This window comes from Polyodon spathula, chromosome 23, assembly GCF_017654505.1.
Source record: "Polyodon spathula isolate WHYD16114869_AA chromosome 23, ASM1765450v1, whole genome shotgun sequence".
NCBI classification, from domain to species: Eukaryota; Metazoa; Chordata; class Actinopteri; order Acipenseriformes; family Polyodontidae; genus Polyodon; species Polyodon spathula.
Genome location: NC_054556.1, coordinates 24,254,678 through 24,272,377, shown reverse-complemented (window position 1 = coordinate 24,272,377; position 17,700 = coordinate 24,254,678). Strand labels below are relative to the sequence as shown.

At 38.0% G+C, this 17,700-nt stretch overlaps 1 protein-coding gene across 2 annotated transcripts in view; it reads right to left on the bottom strand.

Annotated features, from left to right (window-relative positions):
- Positions 1 to 17,469, bottom strand: part of LOC121297750 (death-inducer obliterator 1-like) — a 33,641-nt gene extending 16,172 nt beyond the window's left edge. Inside the window, exons 1-8 of one of the 2 annotated variants that reach the window (XM_041224223.1) lie at positions 17,379 to 17,469; positions 10,317 to 10,495; positions 7,587 to 7,700; positions 5,568 to 6,336; positions 5,057 to 5,215; positions 4,533 to 4,848; positions 3,915 to 4,121; positions 2,677 to 2,878 (exon numbers count right to left, since the gene is read on the bottom strand). In XM_041224223.1, the coding sequence (XP_041080157.1) occupies positions 2,677 to 2,878; positions 3,915 to 4,121; positions 4,533 to 4,848; positions 5,057 to 5,215; positions 5,568 to 6,336; positions 7,587 to 7,677 (1,744 nt within the window). In that variant the 5' untranslated portion in view covers positions 7,678 to 7,700; positions 10,317 to 10,495; positions 17,379 to 17,469. The remainder of the gene's footprint in view (positions 1 to 2,676; positions 2,879 to 3,914; positions 4,122 to 4,532; positions 4,849 to 5,056; positions 5,216 to 5,567; positions 6,337 to 7,586; positions 7,701 to 10,316; positions 10,496 to 17,378) is intronic. The other variant, XM_041224224.1, reaches the window with a different exon arrangement.
- Between the last annotated feature and the right edge of the window lie 231 nt (positions 17,470 to 17,700).

The window sequence follows — 17,700 nt, the reverse complement described above, 5'->3', positions numbered from 1 at the left end:
ACAAGTCTGAGTTATATATACTGTTGTAAGTTTACACCAATCATTGCAGGTTTCTTGTGTTGTGATAGAGAATGCAACTGCACTTCACACAGAATACTACTTTTAAACTGCTACTGTTCAGTTGAAGTGTACAAATGCCTTTTTCTTTTTTGTAAGAATGTGGTGCTGTCCTTAAAATGGATAGCCGCAGATCTAAATAAACCTCAAAACAACCCCTGGCTTTAGAACTCCAGTTTGGGTCATTTTTGTTGTTTCTCGATTTGCAGTTCTTGCCTCTCTTTTGGATGTTAAACCCCTTCCCCAGAGGAAAAAAAAAAACCTTTAGGGATTAAGATTCACGGCTGCCTCCCTTGTAACAGAAAGACGACGGGTCCTTGAAGAACTCATCTTCAGTTTCTGCTGTTATCCATCAGACTTTAACAGGTCTTGAATGGACCACTCGGCAGTGCGATCATTGCATCCTCTTATATTACTAATCAAGTGATGGGGTGTATGTGTTACGAGCTTTGGAATTTGAAAACAAAGAATTCCTTTACCTTCTAATGTCATGAGACGTAAATCAGCAATTGTCAGCATGTTTCATACTGACTTGTGCGAGACCTTTGCAGGCTTAATAAATAACTAACACTTCACTCCTAGTCCAAGTATACTTGACTAAAACTACTGTAAATACATCAATACATATTAATCTGCTGCTAAAATTACTTCAAAAAGCAGACACTGCTCTATTTTTTAAATATGGTTATCTGTAAAATATATCCTAGCTGATGTATATGTATACTGATTATGAATATTTCATCGAATCAATATGTAAATGTCTTCCAGACTGATCCCCGAACACATCTTGGAGCAGAATCCTTGTTTAGACTGTTCAGGTCCTCTTGGTAAGTTCTCTGTAGCCATTCCAGAAGACTTCAGCAGTGAAAGGGTGGAAAGAAGTCTGCAGAAATGTGTGCTGCAGCCAAATCCAAATTCTATTTCACCCATACACAGCTTTACCCATTTTGAAACCACGTGTTATGCAAACTTAACCATTACACAATATTAACCTACACGTTTTTAGTTGCAAAAAAATACTTTTATAATGCACGTAGTGGATCGGTTTTATAGTTACTGAATGTAAGTGACAGTTTGGGACCAGTTCTGTCATTGATGAATTAAAGAAATAAAATAAACTGCATACATATCTGTGACATCTGTCTTTATTTTAGCAGCACGTGGATGCGCAATATGAAAAATCAGTATATCAGTATCATGCAAAAAAATAAAAAGTAACACGTTACAGTAGAAAGCAACTGTCATTGCTTTAAACAAATATCCATCCACAATACTGGTTTACACCATGTGTGGAGGTCTGAGGTAGTGTTACATTGGGATTTTAGTTAACACATTTAATCTGCACTGCATGTCCTAGTGCATAGATTATATTAAAGTGGAACTGTTAAGATTTATAGTAACAATTGCGTGTTTACTTGTCTGCATTTTTTCACTGGTACAATGTGCTTTTATACAAAAATGAGGACCCAAATCACTACCTACCTGTGTAATAGGGGCAGTCATCACCTGGGGCAGTGCAGGAAATGAAACAAGTTTTCCATAATGGGTGGGACAAACTTGAAAATGAATTAGTTACTCTAACTTCAAGCCAACCATAAAAAATCCATGTGGAATTTTACAAGGCAATGCCAAAAGATGAGCACGCCACCCCCCCCCCCCCACCCCACCATTCAAATAAATATCTGGCATGGATATATATATTTTTAGCACAAACAGTTGACCGTATTTTTAAACTTGCTTATCAAAAGACGATTAAGAAATATTTGGTTTAATAATCAAAATGTGCCAGAGCAAACAATAGGTCCACTAGTGACATTCAAAGCCACGTCTATGATGAACGCGTAGGTATTAAGCAAAGGTTTCTGATTGCATTCTGTCTGCCTCTAAAGCAGGTAAAAGTACAATGGCATTCAAGATGGAAGATTACCATAATAGTCTCAAACTAAATGCTGCAGCTCCAAAGCAGAGCTCATCTTCATAATGACATTCTTTGTTCACAGGTAGTTCATGGAGAAGCTTGCAAGTAATTTATGTGCAGAAGTTAAGCACTGGCTGCTGTTTGCCTTTATAACTACTAAGTGTAGTGAAATGCTGTTTAGAACAAAACGAATCTTCAGGAGTCAGTTCACTTGGTTAAATTCTGAATCTTGTTAGAGTAGTTAGAAGTTCTGATATAATGAAAGAGAATTAGGCTCTAAATAACCATTTCAATACTTACCTTGTATTCTTCCAAAACCTGCACACCATCATGCCAACCTGTTTACAATGTTTGTGAAACATTCCACTATAGCTATTACTCGTTTGTTTTTTTCCTCTTGCATGAACTATTTTATGAGACAATGCAGTACAATACATACCCCTGGCCCTCTTCTCCATGCTATTCTCATGTTTAGATCTAGTGTCACTATTTAAAACTTACCTGTCCAGAAGGGGAATGATCATGATAATTATCTGAGGGAGATCTGGTCACTACTGAGTTGCGCATCCAACATTTGAAACTAGCTTTCAAAAACCTTTCCTGCTATTAGGCAGAAATCCCTTACTGGCTATTGGGAGTCACCATGTGGTAAGGCTGTAAACTAAATACAAAAATGTTGAAAACCCCTGGGAGATACATACACGATTTGTAAAACACAGATGATGAAATGGCTGCAGTCTTTTCTGTCTGTACTGCATTGTAATTATGATCGCTGGACCAGGACGGCGTGTGACTTTCCTGTCCGGATTGGTCCGTCTCTGGTTCCGAGGTTCCTGTTGGCTGACTAACCATTACCGTGGTCTTCTTCACAACCTTCCGGTCAGGACCAACTCTCTTTTGACCCTGTAAAAAGAAAAAAATATATATTTTATATATATAGACACACACACACGATTTGGAAATCTAAAGCACAACTAGCCGGGTTTGTGCATGTGTCCCAGATCCTACAACTGTCCATTAAAACCCACATTTAACCGCAATACTTGAACATCTCTTATCTTACAATATGGTATATTTATTTTCGAGTCACCATAACCAGTTGCCATGTGGGCTGCACTTATTGGTGAAAGATTGTTATAACATTGCCTTCTAAATAGGAGGGGAATTGCAGAGCTTTGCATCTCCTCTTAGTGAAAAACTAAGATTTGCATCTTTGCAAATGAAAAAAAGCAAGCCACAGATACTTACAAATGGACTGCACTTTTAATTCAAAAAGCCATTACACGAAACACATGCATGGCAGTTAAACTAGGCACCCTCACAAGATGATCACTTCAAGCATACTGTAGTAAAACAGGAGTAAACATAATTGTGGTCATATAACAAGTTGCTTATCCACATGGACTTGTTCTGATGCATGTATTTGTCCTCAGTGACTGAGCACCATTGACATCTGTATACTGTATTTAAACTGCTGATGCATGGAGGGAGGCATGCTTTTGCAAATTGCAATATTATATTAAAAAAAAAAATCGGTCCGCTTTTAAGAATAAACCGCTTAAAAAGAATCAAATCATTAGGGACGGATGTGATTCTTATAAATGGAGTGCACTGTATTTAATACAGCTGTTTAACCTCTTTGTTTAAGACAGAGACACTGATGTGCATGGTAAAACAAACGATTACAGAACACACTACCAGTATTGTTCTGCTGATCAAATGTTTAATAAAATTACTCAATTGTTCAACCACCACCAAAAATCCATATTCTGTAATTACTAAAAGCAGCACCCATTGGACAACCCAGACGAAAAAAAAAAAGTGTGACTAACTTGTCTATTCATTGACAAAGATACGAACTTCATATAAATGGTTTTCTATACACTCAAAGCAATTACTCTTCATAGATTTTAACAGATACCACAAAACGGAAGGTTACCTTGGGTGGGGTTTTCAAAGGTGATTTTCTCTGAACTTTCAGTTTAGGTTTTTCTTTTGGTTTTGGTTCTTTGACCTCCGTTAGAGATTTCATTGCAGCAGCAGCATGTCTGAGAATGCAATCGTTACCGCAGTAAACAGAGTCTGGCAAGGCATGGTTAGAGCACCCTGAACCAATACACTTTGGGAGTGTACTGGTCTCAACAACCTGGAAATAAACTCAGATAGGTTAGAACATCCACAGAAACAACTTACCCAGATATCTGGGAGTGTATGAAATAGACCCCTGTTCCTGGGATTACATGGGCAGAAACAACAATGCATTCACACATATTAGCATCTTTGTTTGCCCTAAACATGCCAAAACTGAGGGTATATTAAGTTGGAAAGCACCACTTCCAAATGGTAATCAGAGGGGTCTCTAGTGGGAAAATGGACATTGTGGGGTTATGTCTCAACTGACACAGAGCCTTTAAGTTTTTTAGGTGCTACGCTAGTGATACGCATTGCAATGCAATACTGTCTGAACTGTACAGCCCAACAACTACTAAGCTGAATTCAATTAAACTTAAAGCACGATTATAAACCCCAGTTGCCAAGACTGAATTTGACTACATACCGGGTGGAATAGTTTAATTTTCTTTTTGCCACTGGGATTTGTGGCTTTTTCTATCCTGCCTTTTATTCCCTGATCCTCGCTTGGCTTCTCTGCATCGGTAGGTGCAGTAGTTTGGTCTTCAGAGGTCTTCCCTGACTTGAGTTCTGGCTGCTCCTCCCCTGTGATGGGAGTTCTGTCTCCCTGGCTTTGCAAGCGAGTGCAGTTTGGGCAAATGTAATCCTCTCCGTTCCTCTCCAGCAAGCGTCCACGGGCTTCTGTGATGCCGACACAGTTCCCGTGGAACCATTCTTCACAGCGATCGCAGCATATCATAAATCTGGTTAGACAAACACAAGAAAATTTCAACTTCTTGCTTGTGTTTAACCATCACATCAACACTGAATGGGACAGTAAGTGCCTGCTAGATGCAATTATTTATAAAATAAGCATTTCGGGGGGGGGGGGGGGGGGGGGGGGGAGTTAAGGTTCCAGGCAAATAAGGTGGCTGCTAACCCTAATAACTGTATACTTTATTCTTTGGTTACCCTGCTACTGTTGACTTTATCTCCTTTCTCTCTTGTCCTGTGCCCCTCTCATCTCTGTCTGCCAACTGCCTGTCAGCTCTACTTTCTGTCATTGACACCCCAGCTGCGGTCCTCAATGGGACCACACTGCTGCAACTCTCAAGGCACCCGTCACTGGGGCTGGAGGAAAGTGCAGGAGAAAAACTACATTGTTATAAACAATTATAGGTACGTGTCTTCCAACAGCCAATATGGACCTCATCATCATACTACTTTGTGGTCTTTTATATGAACACATGCGCCTATCTCTGTCTTTCCTACTAGCAGCACTCCACTTTAACACACCTGAGCTATTCATCTCATTTAACCCCTTAAAGACTCGTAGTACTCATCGCCCAAGTTAGAGAATTTGAATGATTTTACACAAGGATCTACACTTCGGGTATGAGGTGCTGGCCACTAGTTCTTCAGCCACTTTTGTATTTCTACTGACAGCATTAAATTTAAATTTTAAAAACCAAAGTATAAATACCTGTTGTTGTGCTTCTGCCGACAGATACAATACAGTGCATTGGGATCATAACCCTCAGCGTCCGATTTGATGGTTGAAGGTCCCTCACGTCCAGCATCTTTGCTGCCTTTCTGTCCTGGTTTGGACTCTGCATCGTTAACTGCACTCTCTTTTGCACCTCCTCTCCCTGGGCTGCCTGTCTCACCCACAGGCTTTTCTGGACTTTCAACCTCTTCCACCCCCTCTCCCTCAGCCCCTGGGGCACCTGCCACCCGTTTCTTCCTTAGCTGATTTTGCAGCTCTTTCAGCGTCAGTTCATCACTGTCGCTAGCCTCACTGTTGTCCTCACTGGCGGAGGCAGTGTCCGGTTCATTCTTACCTCCATCATCGTCAGGGGTTGATTTCAGGTCCAGACTTTCAATGCTGGCCTGGCTGGGGGTCTTGGTCTCTGAATTTCCATCAAAACTGGCTTCAGAGGCCGTTTCTGTGTCTGTGGGGTCGAAGCTCTCTAGGTTAGCCGGTGCGCTCCTCCTCCCACGGCGCTTCGACGTAGACAGAAATTCCTCCATCTTATCCGTTCTCTTCGACTGACGGCCACTGCGGCGCAGGGGTGCATTCAACGGATCATTAAGGTCCACCTCTCCGGGCAGCTCTCGTTTTGCAATGGTGGTTCTACGGAAACCCCATGTCTTCTTAAATTCCTTACTGGTCGGCTGGACAACTTTTCCTGAGTCATCCTCTATATTTTCAGTGTCATCATTGCTTTTCTGTTTTTCATCCATGGTTGATACTACAAAAAGAGAAATCAGGTCACAATGCAACAGATAACAGACACTGTTCACTTGATTATTTGGATGTACTGTTCGTTTATGACTAATTTATACAAAAACCCCAGTCCTAAAATGTGACTGTGTATACAGCTGCACTGACTCAACATTGTACCAATACTGCAGCAAAATAAAGAAAAAGACAAACTTGCTTTTTAAAACAAAGGGGGTAATGGGGTGCATATGAGTATTCCTTTTTTCACCCAAATTGGACATGCAAAAACATAACTTCTTATATGCAATATACTTCATATTTTCTGGACTAATTATTTTCTGTATTTCCATATACTTCCAGATTTGTACACTCTCAATAGATCTATTTAAGAATGTTCTTACTAAGTTTCGTCACAACAGAATAAATATTTTCACTCGTAGAAATTTATATTGCTCCCCACAGCCATTTCCTCAATGGGGCTAAATGAGATATTCCCAACCTGTGGTCAGTAAGATATCCCAACACGATGTTTTTCAATGCAAATATTTATAAGCAAAATGTATAGGCCCTACACAAATACATTATAAACAAGGGGTGCACTGATAAAGACTTTCATGGCAGATACCAATAGCAGATATCGTTCACTTGTTGTATTTGATAAAAATGAACAGGCATTTCTACTAATCAAAACACTTCTGTAGAAAAAAAAATCAACTACAACTTGTTTTACATTGTTGTTTTAAGCATACACTGCTCAAAAATGCAGCACAACTTTAACTGTTCACATAAAAAAAAAGTAAAGTAAAAATTTTCGGTTAAAATTGAATTTGTTAATCACAAAATGCAGCAGAATACACCTGCAATCAATGCAGATTAAGCAAGATAAACAAATTAAAAAGGCCGCTTTGAAGTACACTGGTTAACATTAATAATAACCAGGGTCAAATACACAGTGCTTCGGTCTCAATCTAGTGAAACTACTCAGTTGTCCAATACATATGAAAAGTACAAACAGGTCGTAACTAACTCGTAACTGACCAAGTTAAGGAATATAAAAGGCACGCCTGTGAACTGTTTTGGCATAGAAGAACATGCTTCGTCCCCGAGCTTTAAGACTTTGATAAGAGCATAAAAAAATTGCTCCACAGCATCTGAACTATGTTAAGGACACTAGTACATTCCAGCAGTTGCTCACACAACTACAGCACATTTTCTTCAGATTACAGACATGCAATACCCTCTTACTACTCAAATGGGTATTACAGTGAACGCTCGTACCTCGAGAGCCGATATCCATGACATCCTGGCTCTGCTCTGATTCCGGGACTTGGGAGAGCTCAGAGCTTACAGTGTCCTCCATGGTTGACATGTCACTATGTTCAAACAGAATACCTATAGTAAACCAATGAGGAAAAATATTACATTCTGGATCAAGCATTATAACACTTTGGAGCAACAGTGAAACACCAACCATTTTCACCACACGCAGGTTTTCAAAAAGTGTCCTCCTCGCGTCAGAAGATGCTTCACCACATATCCCCAAAAACTACATGTTTTTGCTTACTGTGTCAGTACCATGGTAGAACTTCCGTGTTTCTTAACCACGTGCCCGCTGATATTGTAGCAGAAGGCAATACCACCATCCTTTTGAAATAAGGCACCTGTAGTAAGTTATTTCTGAATTGCAGTAAGCATGTATCATTAAGTTTAGGTTTATACTAGATCAGTCATTGTTCCCATCTATTCTCTATCTGCTCTGTTTGTAAACCCAAACGTACTTAGCAAACAAAAAGAAAATCGTGCAGATCATTAGAAATATGTACTAAACAAAACACATCTCAAAAGTTCTGTCAGATGTACAGAAACATTACTGGCCAATAGCATTGAAGTTGCTTATTGAGAAAATGTTTTGAAAAAAATGAAATAATCATTTGTGCATATTGAACTATTGTTCAGGATTACCAATATTCAACCAAAAACATGTGCCCAACTTGTGCACCCAAAAAAAAAAAAAAAAAAAAAAAAGTGTGATTACAAAATTAAAACTAAACCGAGCAACAATGTGCAAACCAACCCTGTGACAATCCACACACAACTTTACAATTTACTGCCTTTACGGTTTTAAAGTGAAATCCCTTGATGTAACCCTAAGAAACCTTCCCTCTGGCCTGGGGCCTTTACCTGAAGCTTTGCTGAAGCCTTGGCTGGGTGACCCCTGCAGGTCTAACTGAAAGGGAGCACTAGATGAGGGCAGGAGGGGATCTGTGTCACTCAACATAGTCACCAAAACATCAGACGACTCAGCATTAGGAACATAAAGGTCAAATAGTGGGAACCGAATGCCTGACTCCTGAAGCCCTACAAACAGACGCTCATGCTGTACGATCGCCTAAAGAAATTAAACAAAATAAAGACAGTAGATACGAATATCTGGTTTCGCTTACAAAACACACACAGATAGATACACACATTTCTATATATACACACATACATCATATATATACATATATATATATATATATATATATACACACAGTATATATATATATATATATATATATATATATATATATATATATATATATATATATATATATATATATATATATATGCACATACATATACACACACACACACACACACACACAAATCAATAAGTGCTGCGACGAACACAAGATTTTAATGTTGAAATATTCACTCAATTTAAACATTCCTTAGTTTTCAAAAAGTAATAAAAGCCATTATATTGCTCCGAACGCAGCAGGGACAGCACAGCAGCAGGGACAGGGGGGGAGTGGCCCCTGTGTGTGTGCCTTTATTTTACAGAAAGACCTTAAAATATGTAACATGTTAAAGTAGAAAAATATCCCAGGAGTAAAGAATACATTGTGCAGGGCTTACTTTACCCTTGCAAATTAACTACAAACGAACGCCAAGCAGTTCAAGTTAAACATCGTTTTGTTTATTCCCGAAATATAATACATAAAGATCACACCGCATTTTACTTATATTTTGCTTTATTTTCATTCCTTGCCATTGCCGTTTCTTCGCAGTAAACAGTGGCCATAGACACATTTTCATAAGGTAATAACATGGTTTACTTGTGACTTTTTGTAGCTGAACAAGCAAACAAACTGAAATTTTACTTTAAACACTTCAAATAAAAACAAACAAGGAAATGGCAGTGTTAAACTAAAAGGGAAAGAAACTCATTGTTTTGGTTCTCATTTATTACATTCCACAACAAAGTCGCAACAAAAAATAAATATATAAAATCTATAGAAAAAAATCACTACACATTTCCAACAAGTTGGACACTTTTTAAGCGAGGCATTTCAGAATGACGTGTTTGCCTCAAACTTAAGAGTTTCAAGAGCTGCTGTGTTATATATAACTTTTTTTTCCTCACATCCCACAGAGCTCTTTTCCATTTGCAATTTTTGAAACCGGTCACACAACTTCTGGTGAGGTGGTAAATAAGTGCAAGACATGTCATTTCTTGCAAATACGAACATCAGATTTTTGTATCCGAAAACATTGCAAAAAACGTTCGCTCGAATATTTGTCCCAGCGGTAAAATATATATGTTATACACACACATCAAAATGAGTTAGGGGTGCTGTAGTTACAGGCAAGCAGCAACTTGCTGGGTAACAAGGCTATGCAAATACCATACCAGAACATTTCAGGTTTCCTAAACTCTGTTTATCAGTTATTTCATAACATTCACCAAAATATTTTCCCCAAAGAGCTGCCAGAACCGATTTGGATTGAGACCTCAACACGAAGCAGGTGCTGACGGCCAGACCACGGTGTTGATAAAGCCAATTTATAATCTATCTGCACAGCTATATCCTGTATGAAATACCACCAGAGCTAAATCTCTTCACTGGGTTCAACTTTACTTGCTCCTTCATGGTATATTACAGAAGGGAAACAACACTGGGCTTACAATGAACTAATCACAATATTAGTCAAAACCAGTATACAAAACACTTTAATGCATACCTCATTTAGTTCACTGGCTGCACCATGAACAGCTTGTGATTCCCAAAGGGGAAGAGTGGATGCGACTGGAAGAGATCGGGGTATCTGGAAGCTTCCTCCCTGGATGGTCTGGCGAGACAGCCGCTCAATCTCTTCATTCAGAAGGTCCAGCTCATCACACATCACTGGCTATGCGTTTTCTAAAATGGAACAGAAGAACCTCATTAGGACAGTTGACAAGAGAATCATATAAGACAACTGTGTACCAAATGCGAAGAAAACCTCTGTGTGCCACCTGTCCAGCAGACAAACCACGTGACCTGAAATCAGGCAATCACATCAGGTCAAAAGTCAAAGTGAAGGTTACTGCCAACAATGAGTTCACTTCCTTTTCTTTCTTGACAGTGTTACTACTGTGTATTTAGCATGGACACCAGTAACTCGATGTTTGGTCTTTGTAATTAAAACATCACAAAGTCATGTTAGGCCACAGGTAATGATGCAAGAGGTCCTGAATCTTTGACTATCTTGTCTATTTGTTTAGTTTAGCAATATAAACCACAAACCAATTACCCACACTATATGTTTGTATGTAGTGGAAATCACCACCATTCAAGTCTCACCTCACTAAATTATGCATAAGCATACAACCATTTAATCTGCAGAAGTTTAACAGTATGTATTTAGTTATCGCTTATTGAATTTAAAAGTACAGATGCAGGAGTTGCGTCCCTGAAACAATTCACTGCCAAAACCATCAAGATTCACATCACATCCAGGGTTCTCCTCAGGAATCTGTATAGCTGGGTGGCAGAGCATTATATCTGGGAACACTTAACTGAATTGCATTTGAATAGTAATTCACCCTAATTCATACCCAGGCTACACTGCTCCATTCACCCCGATCCTTTGCAATCTATTTTTGTGTTTCTGGCAGAGCTTGCACATTTTATCGCACTGGCCCCTCTTGCAGTTCTTCCAATTTTCTTTCTACAAGTTGCTCTTCGTTGACTATATCAGGTTGCTCTTTTTCATGTCTACATTTCTTTTTTTCTTTCAGTAGCATCTGTTAAAGGCCTGGGGAGAACCCTGACACCCTTAATTTTGGTCTGTTTTTAAAACCCCATATATCATTAAATAAAAAAAATAAAGATGATGTTTGAAACCTATGGATGTAAATAACACATTAGGCACCGATTTTTCAAAACTTCTAAAATCGGGATCAAAACAATCCAGATTTGGACATTCTATTTATTCAAAACAAGGATACTTTATCTGGATCATTTATATCCGTTTTCTCAGAAAATGCCATTGCAGAATCAAATTCATACAGGTATAAAAACTGTTTTAGCCATTGCAGTACATTAATTGAATACCTGGTTTACATATTTAATCAATAATATTTACTAAATATAAGCCATTTCAGGCCAAACAAACATTGATTTGTTTTTATTATAAAACAATTGACAGAAGAATTATTTTGCACAACATCGTTCGCAACATCCACCTCAGGCAGGAGCCCATGGTGCTTGACTTGCTGCATGTGCAACAAGGGGGCTTTGTGAATAACTCCTTCCAAATCTCAGAATTACAGTTTTAATATAAATTTACCCCATGTTATCTGCACTTCTATTTTAATATATTGCAAAACATATATAACAACAGTTGCACCAAGTTACAAGTCCCTATCAATAGCAGAATATGTTGCAAATTAAAACATGCTCCAATATGTATTCTACAAGTAACTGAAGAGCAGTAACATTGAATTGTTGTTAAATTGCAAAGGTGTTCTCAAGTCAAAAAAAGTGATAGGGTATGCATATCAAAATGTTTCAGTTATGCCTGAAATGTATAAAAAAAATAAAAATAAAACACACAGAGACACAGTTAAGAAAGATTAATACCATAACACAAGCAATAGTCCCAAGCCATTTAAATAAATAATGGCTAAAAAGTATCAGTAAATGACAGTAATCTATCCAAATCAGAAACCATGCTTCACAGTAGCAAGCAGGTTCACATAGCACTGATTGTACACTGCTTTTCACCAAGAATTCTTTGTCAATTCAGTCCTTGGTTTTTAGTCCAATACAAAAAAGTTAGTTTCAGTTCTGCCAGACATTAGTTCATAGCAGACTATCTGTTGCCTCGAGCTTACTATACCATCAAAGGCATTTGGACTCAAAATCTCTACCAAAAGAAAAATACCTTTATAATCAAAAAGCAAATATCCCCACAATCCATGGCAGTACTGCAGTAAACACAGAAAAAGACTGTTCAGCCTTACTGTTTGGATGAGAGTGACAGTCAGCAACTGGTTCATTTGACACAATGACTTTAGCTAAACACGATTACAGTGTAGTGTAATTAGTGTAGCCCTGGAACATAATGCTGTTCATTACTGTATGCAGAATAACAAACTGTGTACCAGCTGGTACACAGTCTCAAGTGTGTGGTCTGTATCACTGACATGGCCAATGGTTCATTTTTACATGTAAGTGTGGCTGTGAAACAATACATCTTTACCATATTTTGTATGCTTCCTTTGACACTGCCGGCTGTAGCTCTGTAAAATTATTACCAAAGTTGTTGTTTTTTTCTTCTACTCCACTCTTCCACCAGATTATACTCTCAATTACTTGTGCTAAAAAACACCCTAATCAAGTTTCATTGCAATCGGAGAAGCGCTTCTACAGAAACAACACTTTAGCTAGTTTCAATACAACTGGGTGAGCTACTCTCGAGATAAAATATGAAACTCTAAAATGGGACATACCTGTACGCACATATGTACACCTACAATCGTAGTCATGTGGCATACATGTTCGCATCATCGCATCAATTGCAACTCCTTTTGTCAACGCATTTGGTGAGCGCAATGTTTTTCAAATTCACCAGTCTTTTTACAATCAAGGTTTTGTCAGGATGTATCACCATCGTGGTATCTGTACTTCTGAGCATGTTAAAAAGCAAGCCTGATATGCAGCAGGTATTTTATATATATATATATATATATATATATATATATATATATATATAGATATATATAGTCGTATAAATCAGCTATTCTGACACACTAACTTGTGCAAAAGGATGTCTGAAATAACTAAATGTATTTAAATAAATGCTTCCCTTGTCAAGTGTGACAAACACAGGGACTGAACTCCATCTGTCTTTAGCAAATTTCATCACAAATGGATAGAGTTCCCTATGTAACATGACTTGCCATCAGAAAGTTCAAGAAGTGAATCGAAAGAGTCCACTCACAGTAGTACAGCACAGGTTTACTTGTAATTAACCTCAGTATTGAAACTGGTACAGGTTTATTTATCTTAACTCAAAGCTTTCAGAGGAAATTATGGGCAAACCTTAGAAAGATATCATGTATACTACAAGTCACTATGAACCAGACTGAGAAGCTGTGTTCTGAACGTTTGTTGACCTAGATCCTGATTCCCTTAAGTACACTGTACTAGCAGATCCAGCTATGCTCTGGTAAATGGTAAATGTTTCCCCCTATGAGCACGGGTTACTTTCATTGCATTGTATATGAAGTGGCCACTTCTATCACCACAGCAACTAAACCAATGTCACCCTGATACTACAAAATGTTTTTATTTAATCTAAAATGCATTCATTATTTCTTACTTAGAAATGACAGTTTGACTTCTACAAGGCAAACATTTATTTTAAACTGAACACAGAACACAAACCTAGCAGTAAAATGTAAGCAGCACAGAATTAATAAATGGAGGTTAAACAAAGACAAATGTAGGCTGCAGGCTGGTTGATCGATATAAAATGAAATGTTTCTCTACAGACTAAACAACTTTGCATCTAAAATTCACCTTATAAAACAAGCACGTCTGTGACGTTCATCTTCCACCACACCTATACATTAGAACTGAAAGCCTCAGTAATATGGCCAGTAAGCACATGTAAAGTTTGACATACATAGATATGCACAGATGCCATCAGATCCTCAGGATTCTGCTCCTCAGTAGCTTATGCTAAAGTCAAGAGCAAGTTTCTCCAAAGTTTATGTACAGTGTGACTGAAGGAGAAACAAACATGGTGCCTCCAATTATCCTGAAGTTCTCATGCTCTTAATAAAAGAAAGACCCTTTAGCAGGTTTAGTCTGAATAAGCAGTTCTCTAGATACAGTACATGCAAAACTGAAAAACAGTAACAGAATGACAGTGTACAAATACCCTGAGAAAACAAAGGTTTATCACACTAGGTCACGCTGTTCCCCCACACAAGATTAAAATTAAGTGTAAAAATCATATATTCTTACAGCTGGCTAATAAAATCATGAACTGTAGCAACTTATATTGTGTATAAATGTGTTAAATCAATACAGGGATACAACATTCTTTAAAATGAATGTCATAGACCACATTTATAAGCAAATTGAGAAACACACAGCAACAAATGCATTTGTCAGATATTTTGTTAAAGATTTCAGTGCACCAGCAATATGTAACAATGAACAATAGGCTTATTTCAACTTACAAATACAGTGTGTTAATTGACAACAGCAAATGTGTGCGTGCGTCGGTGGGGGCGATCTCATTTCACTTGGATGAAAACCCTTCCAGCAGCAGAAGAAAATTCTAAATTAAATAGAGTACTAGTCTGGAACTCTGCGGTAACCATCATTCATTTGAGTTCTACCACAATTTAACGGATGTCATCCAACCAAATTGAAAATGATGAATTGACCCTTGAATTGATATGCACTAGACATGTAGATTTACTTCATTCAGATTAAATAAGTTACAAAAAACATTTCACAGCAGAGCATTTACAACAGCCTTAGTAAATCAAAATAATCAATATTAACTTCTGATTGACTGGGTATTCTACCTTTTAAATGAGCAACAACTGAAACCTTTTATCTTGGACAGCTGTAATGAGCAACCACCTGAAAAAATGCTTTTTCTTTTCAGCAAAGTCAGCAGGTTTTCTTTAACAGGTTTTGGACTTTACAGTTTCAGCTGAATCCCTAAGAAACAGCGAAAATAAATACTGAAACATGTCAGTATGATTTAAAACAACTGAAAGTGTAAAAACATATGGATGCTGCAGTAAAACTTTCAGGAAGAGTGAATTAAGTCACATATATGCAGTTTAAATCAAAACTCCAAGTCAAAATTAAAGACACCAAGCAGAATCCAAACTAACCCTTGATTTTCATCAGTGCGGACCTGACCACCTGTGCAAATGACAAACTGCACAAGATAATCTGATCTGTGTTGAAAAATAACCAATTACTTAATTCTGCACTAACATTAAATGGATAACATTGCAGTGGTCTTGCTGACTGAATCATAGGCATATATGAGCACATGATTTAGCTTCAGTATTAAAGGACACCAAGAAATGTGAGATGTCTTGCTCCTTATTACAATTTGCATATATCTGAATAAGGAATCTGCCCAATTGGTACAATTACTTTAATGCTCAAATGATTAAAACAAATCAACACGCAAAACATTTTAAAAGCAAAAAATATATATATTTTACATGTGAAACCAATATAAATAAATAAAAAAAAAAGCTTAAGGCAAAACGTCTATTAGAGCTGTTTAAACTTTGTAAGGGTATACCATTGCTAAATTGAGGAAAATTATACTCTTATCGCAATTTGAAGCTCGGTGTCAGTAAACAAAAAAGCTTGTTGTGGATAAACATTTCGTTTGCAAAACTGATGTATCGTTCTACAAATCTGTGAAGCAGCTTCACACAAACAATTGCCACAACATGTCAAAACACGCAGTGATGTGACATGGCCTTGGCATCAAACAATGATTAAATTACAAGGTCACTTAACCCGAAAGCGATCGATTTCCATTTGTAATAAAAAGGTAAATTAATTCAGTTCGCAGCACAACAGGAAGCCGGCTGGTTTTCTACGCGCATGTCCCGCCCCCTTCACCGGAAAAGCCATGACATGCTGTCAGGGGATAATTTATCCCTAGACTCCTCCTAGTTAATACAAAGCAACAAAAATACATTGACCTTTGCACATAACACATCTCTACCCTTAGCCACGAAGCTATAAACGCAGTTCACAGTTGGTCCATGCCATCTAAATAATTACTGAAGTAAACCCTTTACATGTGCTTAGTTGTGTCACTACTCACATTCGACCTTGTGTTCTCCAAATCTAAAACGCGCCCGTCTCCCCAGTTTTGGCACTATTCACAACACTGCATAATGTGGTATTACAGCAATATCTTTGGAGTGGGATTTAACATTTAAAATCCAGTGCAGTGCAAAGTGCTAGATACGTACATGAACACACACACAATTACATGAATGCTATTCGTCATCATGCTTATGTAAGTATCGCTTTACACTGCGATTAAGTGCCAAGGAAACATGGAGTAAATAATAAAAATACTGTAACGTTACATTTACGAATGTCGTGGTGAAAAAAGAAATCTACGGCGTTTGAAATATTTTAGGTGCAAATGTGTCAAACATGATAACACAGCAAATAAACCTCGTTGTTGAAATAAACCTGTAACACTGTTCTTGTACGTTATTCCCACACGAGACTGTGTTTACACATGTATATTTTGTACAGTACTTGGTCGTAGTCTAAGACCTTCTAAATCTACAATACACTTTCATTAACACAATACAAATATACAGTTTAAAAAAATATATCAGGGATTACAATTCTATTTGAACAATTGCAAAACCTGGTCAATCTCAAAATCACAGGCCCAAAATGTAGACAACAAAACGGACTCTCCTAGTTACGCACACACCTCGTTGGCACACGGGGGAAAACGCAACGACTCTCCGTCAAACAATTCGTGTACCAATATCTTTGTTTTTAGTTTGTGCTAGTTTCTAAAAATGCTAAAATGTGAAACTGGCCCATGGTTCGCTCTTGCGTCCGCGTCATGAGCCCGCCACACCAACCACGCCACCGACATACAAAATGGGTTCGCCAAATTTCAAGCTTATTTTAAATCACAAACGCACATTCCCTGGCGCAATTTAGACATCACAACTAGATTTTTAAGTTTTTTCGGAAACACCGAGCGAAATCAAACGTTACTTACTTTTTAGTTTATGTATATTTCGGTCTTTTTTACTACGTCCTGCTCAGTCCTCCATTTTCTCTGCGCTTGTAGCTACACAACAACTCGATACACGAAGTGGGAAGGGGAGGTGAAACAGCGACGCCCACATTGACACAAGTTGGCCATAAAAGGCAATTGCAAGCAAGATCGACGTTACAGCGACACCTATAGGACAGGAGTTCATCCTTCCCTAGAACGTACATTAGTAGGCAGAATCCATTATTCATCAGTGCATATTTAAACGCTATTTTAATACTGAAACGACAAATACTGTATCCACTTGAGTCCAGCCTCAGTGTGA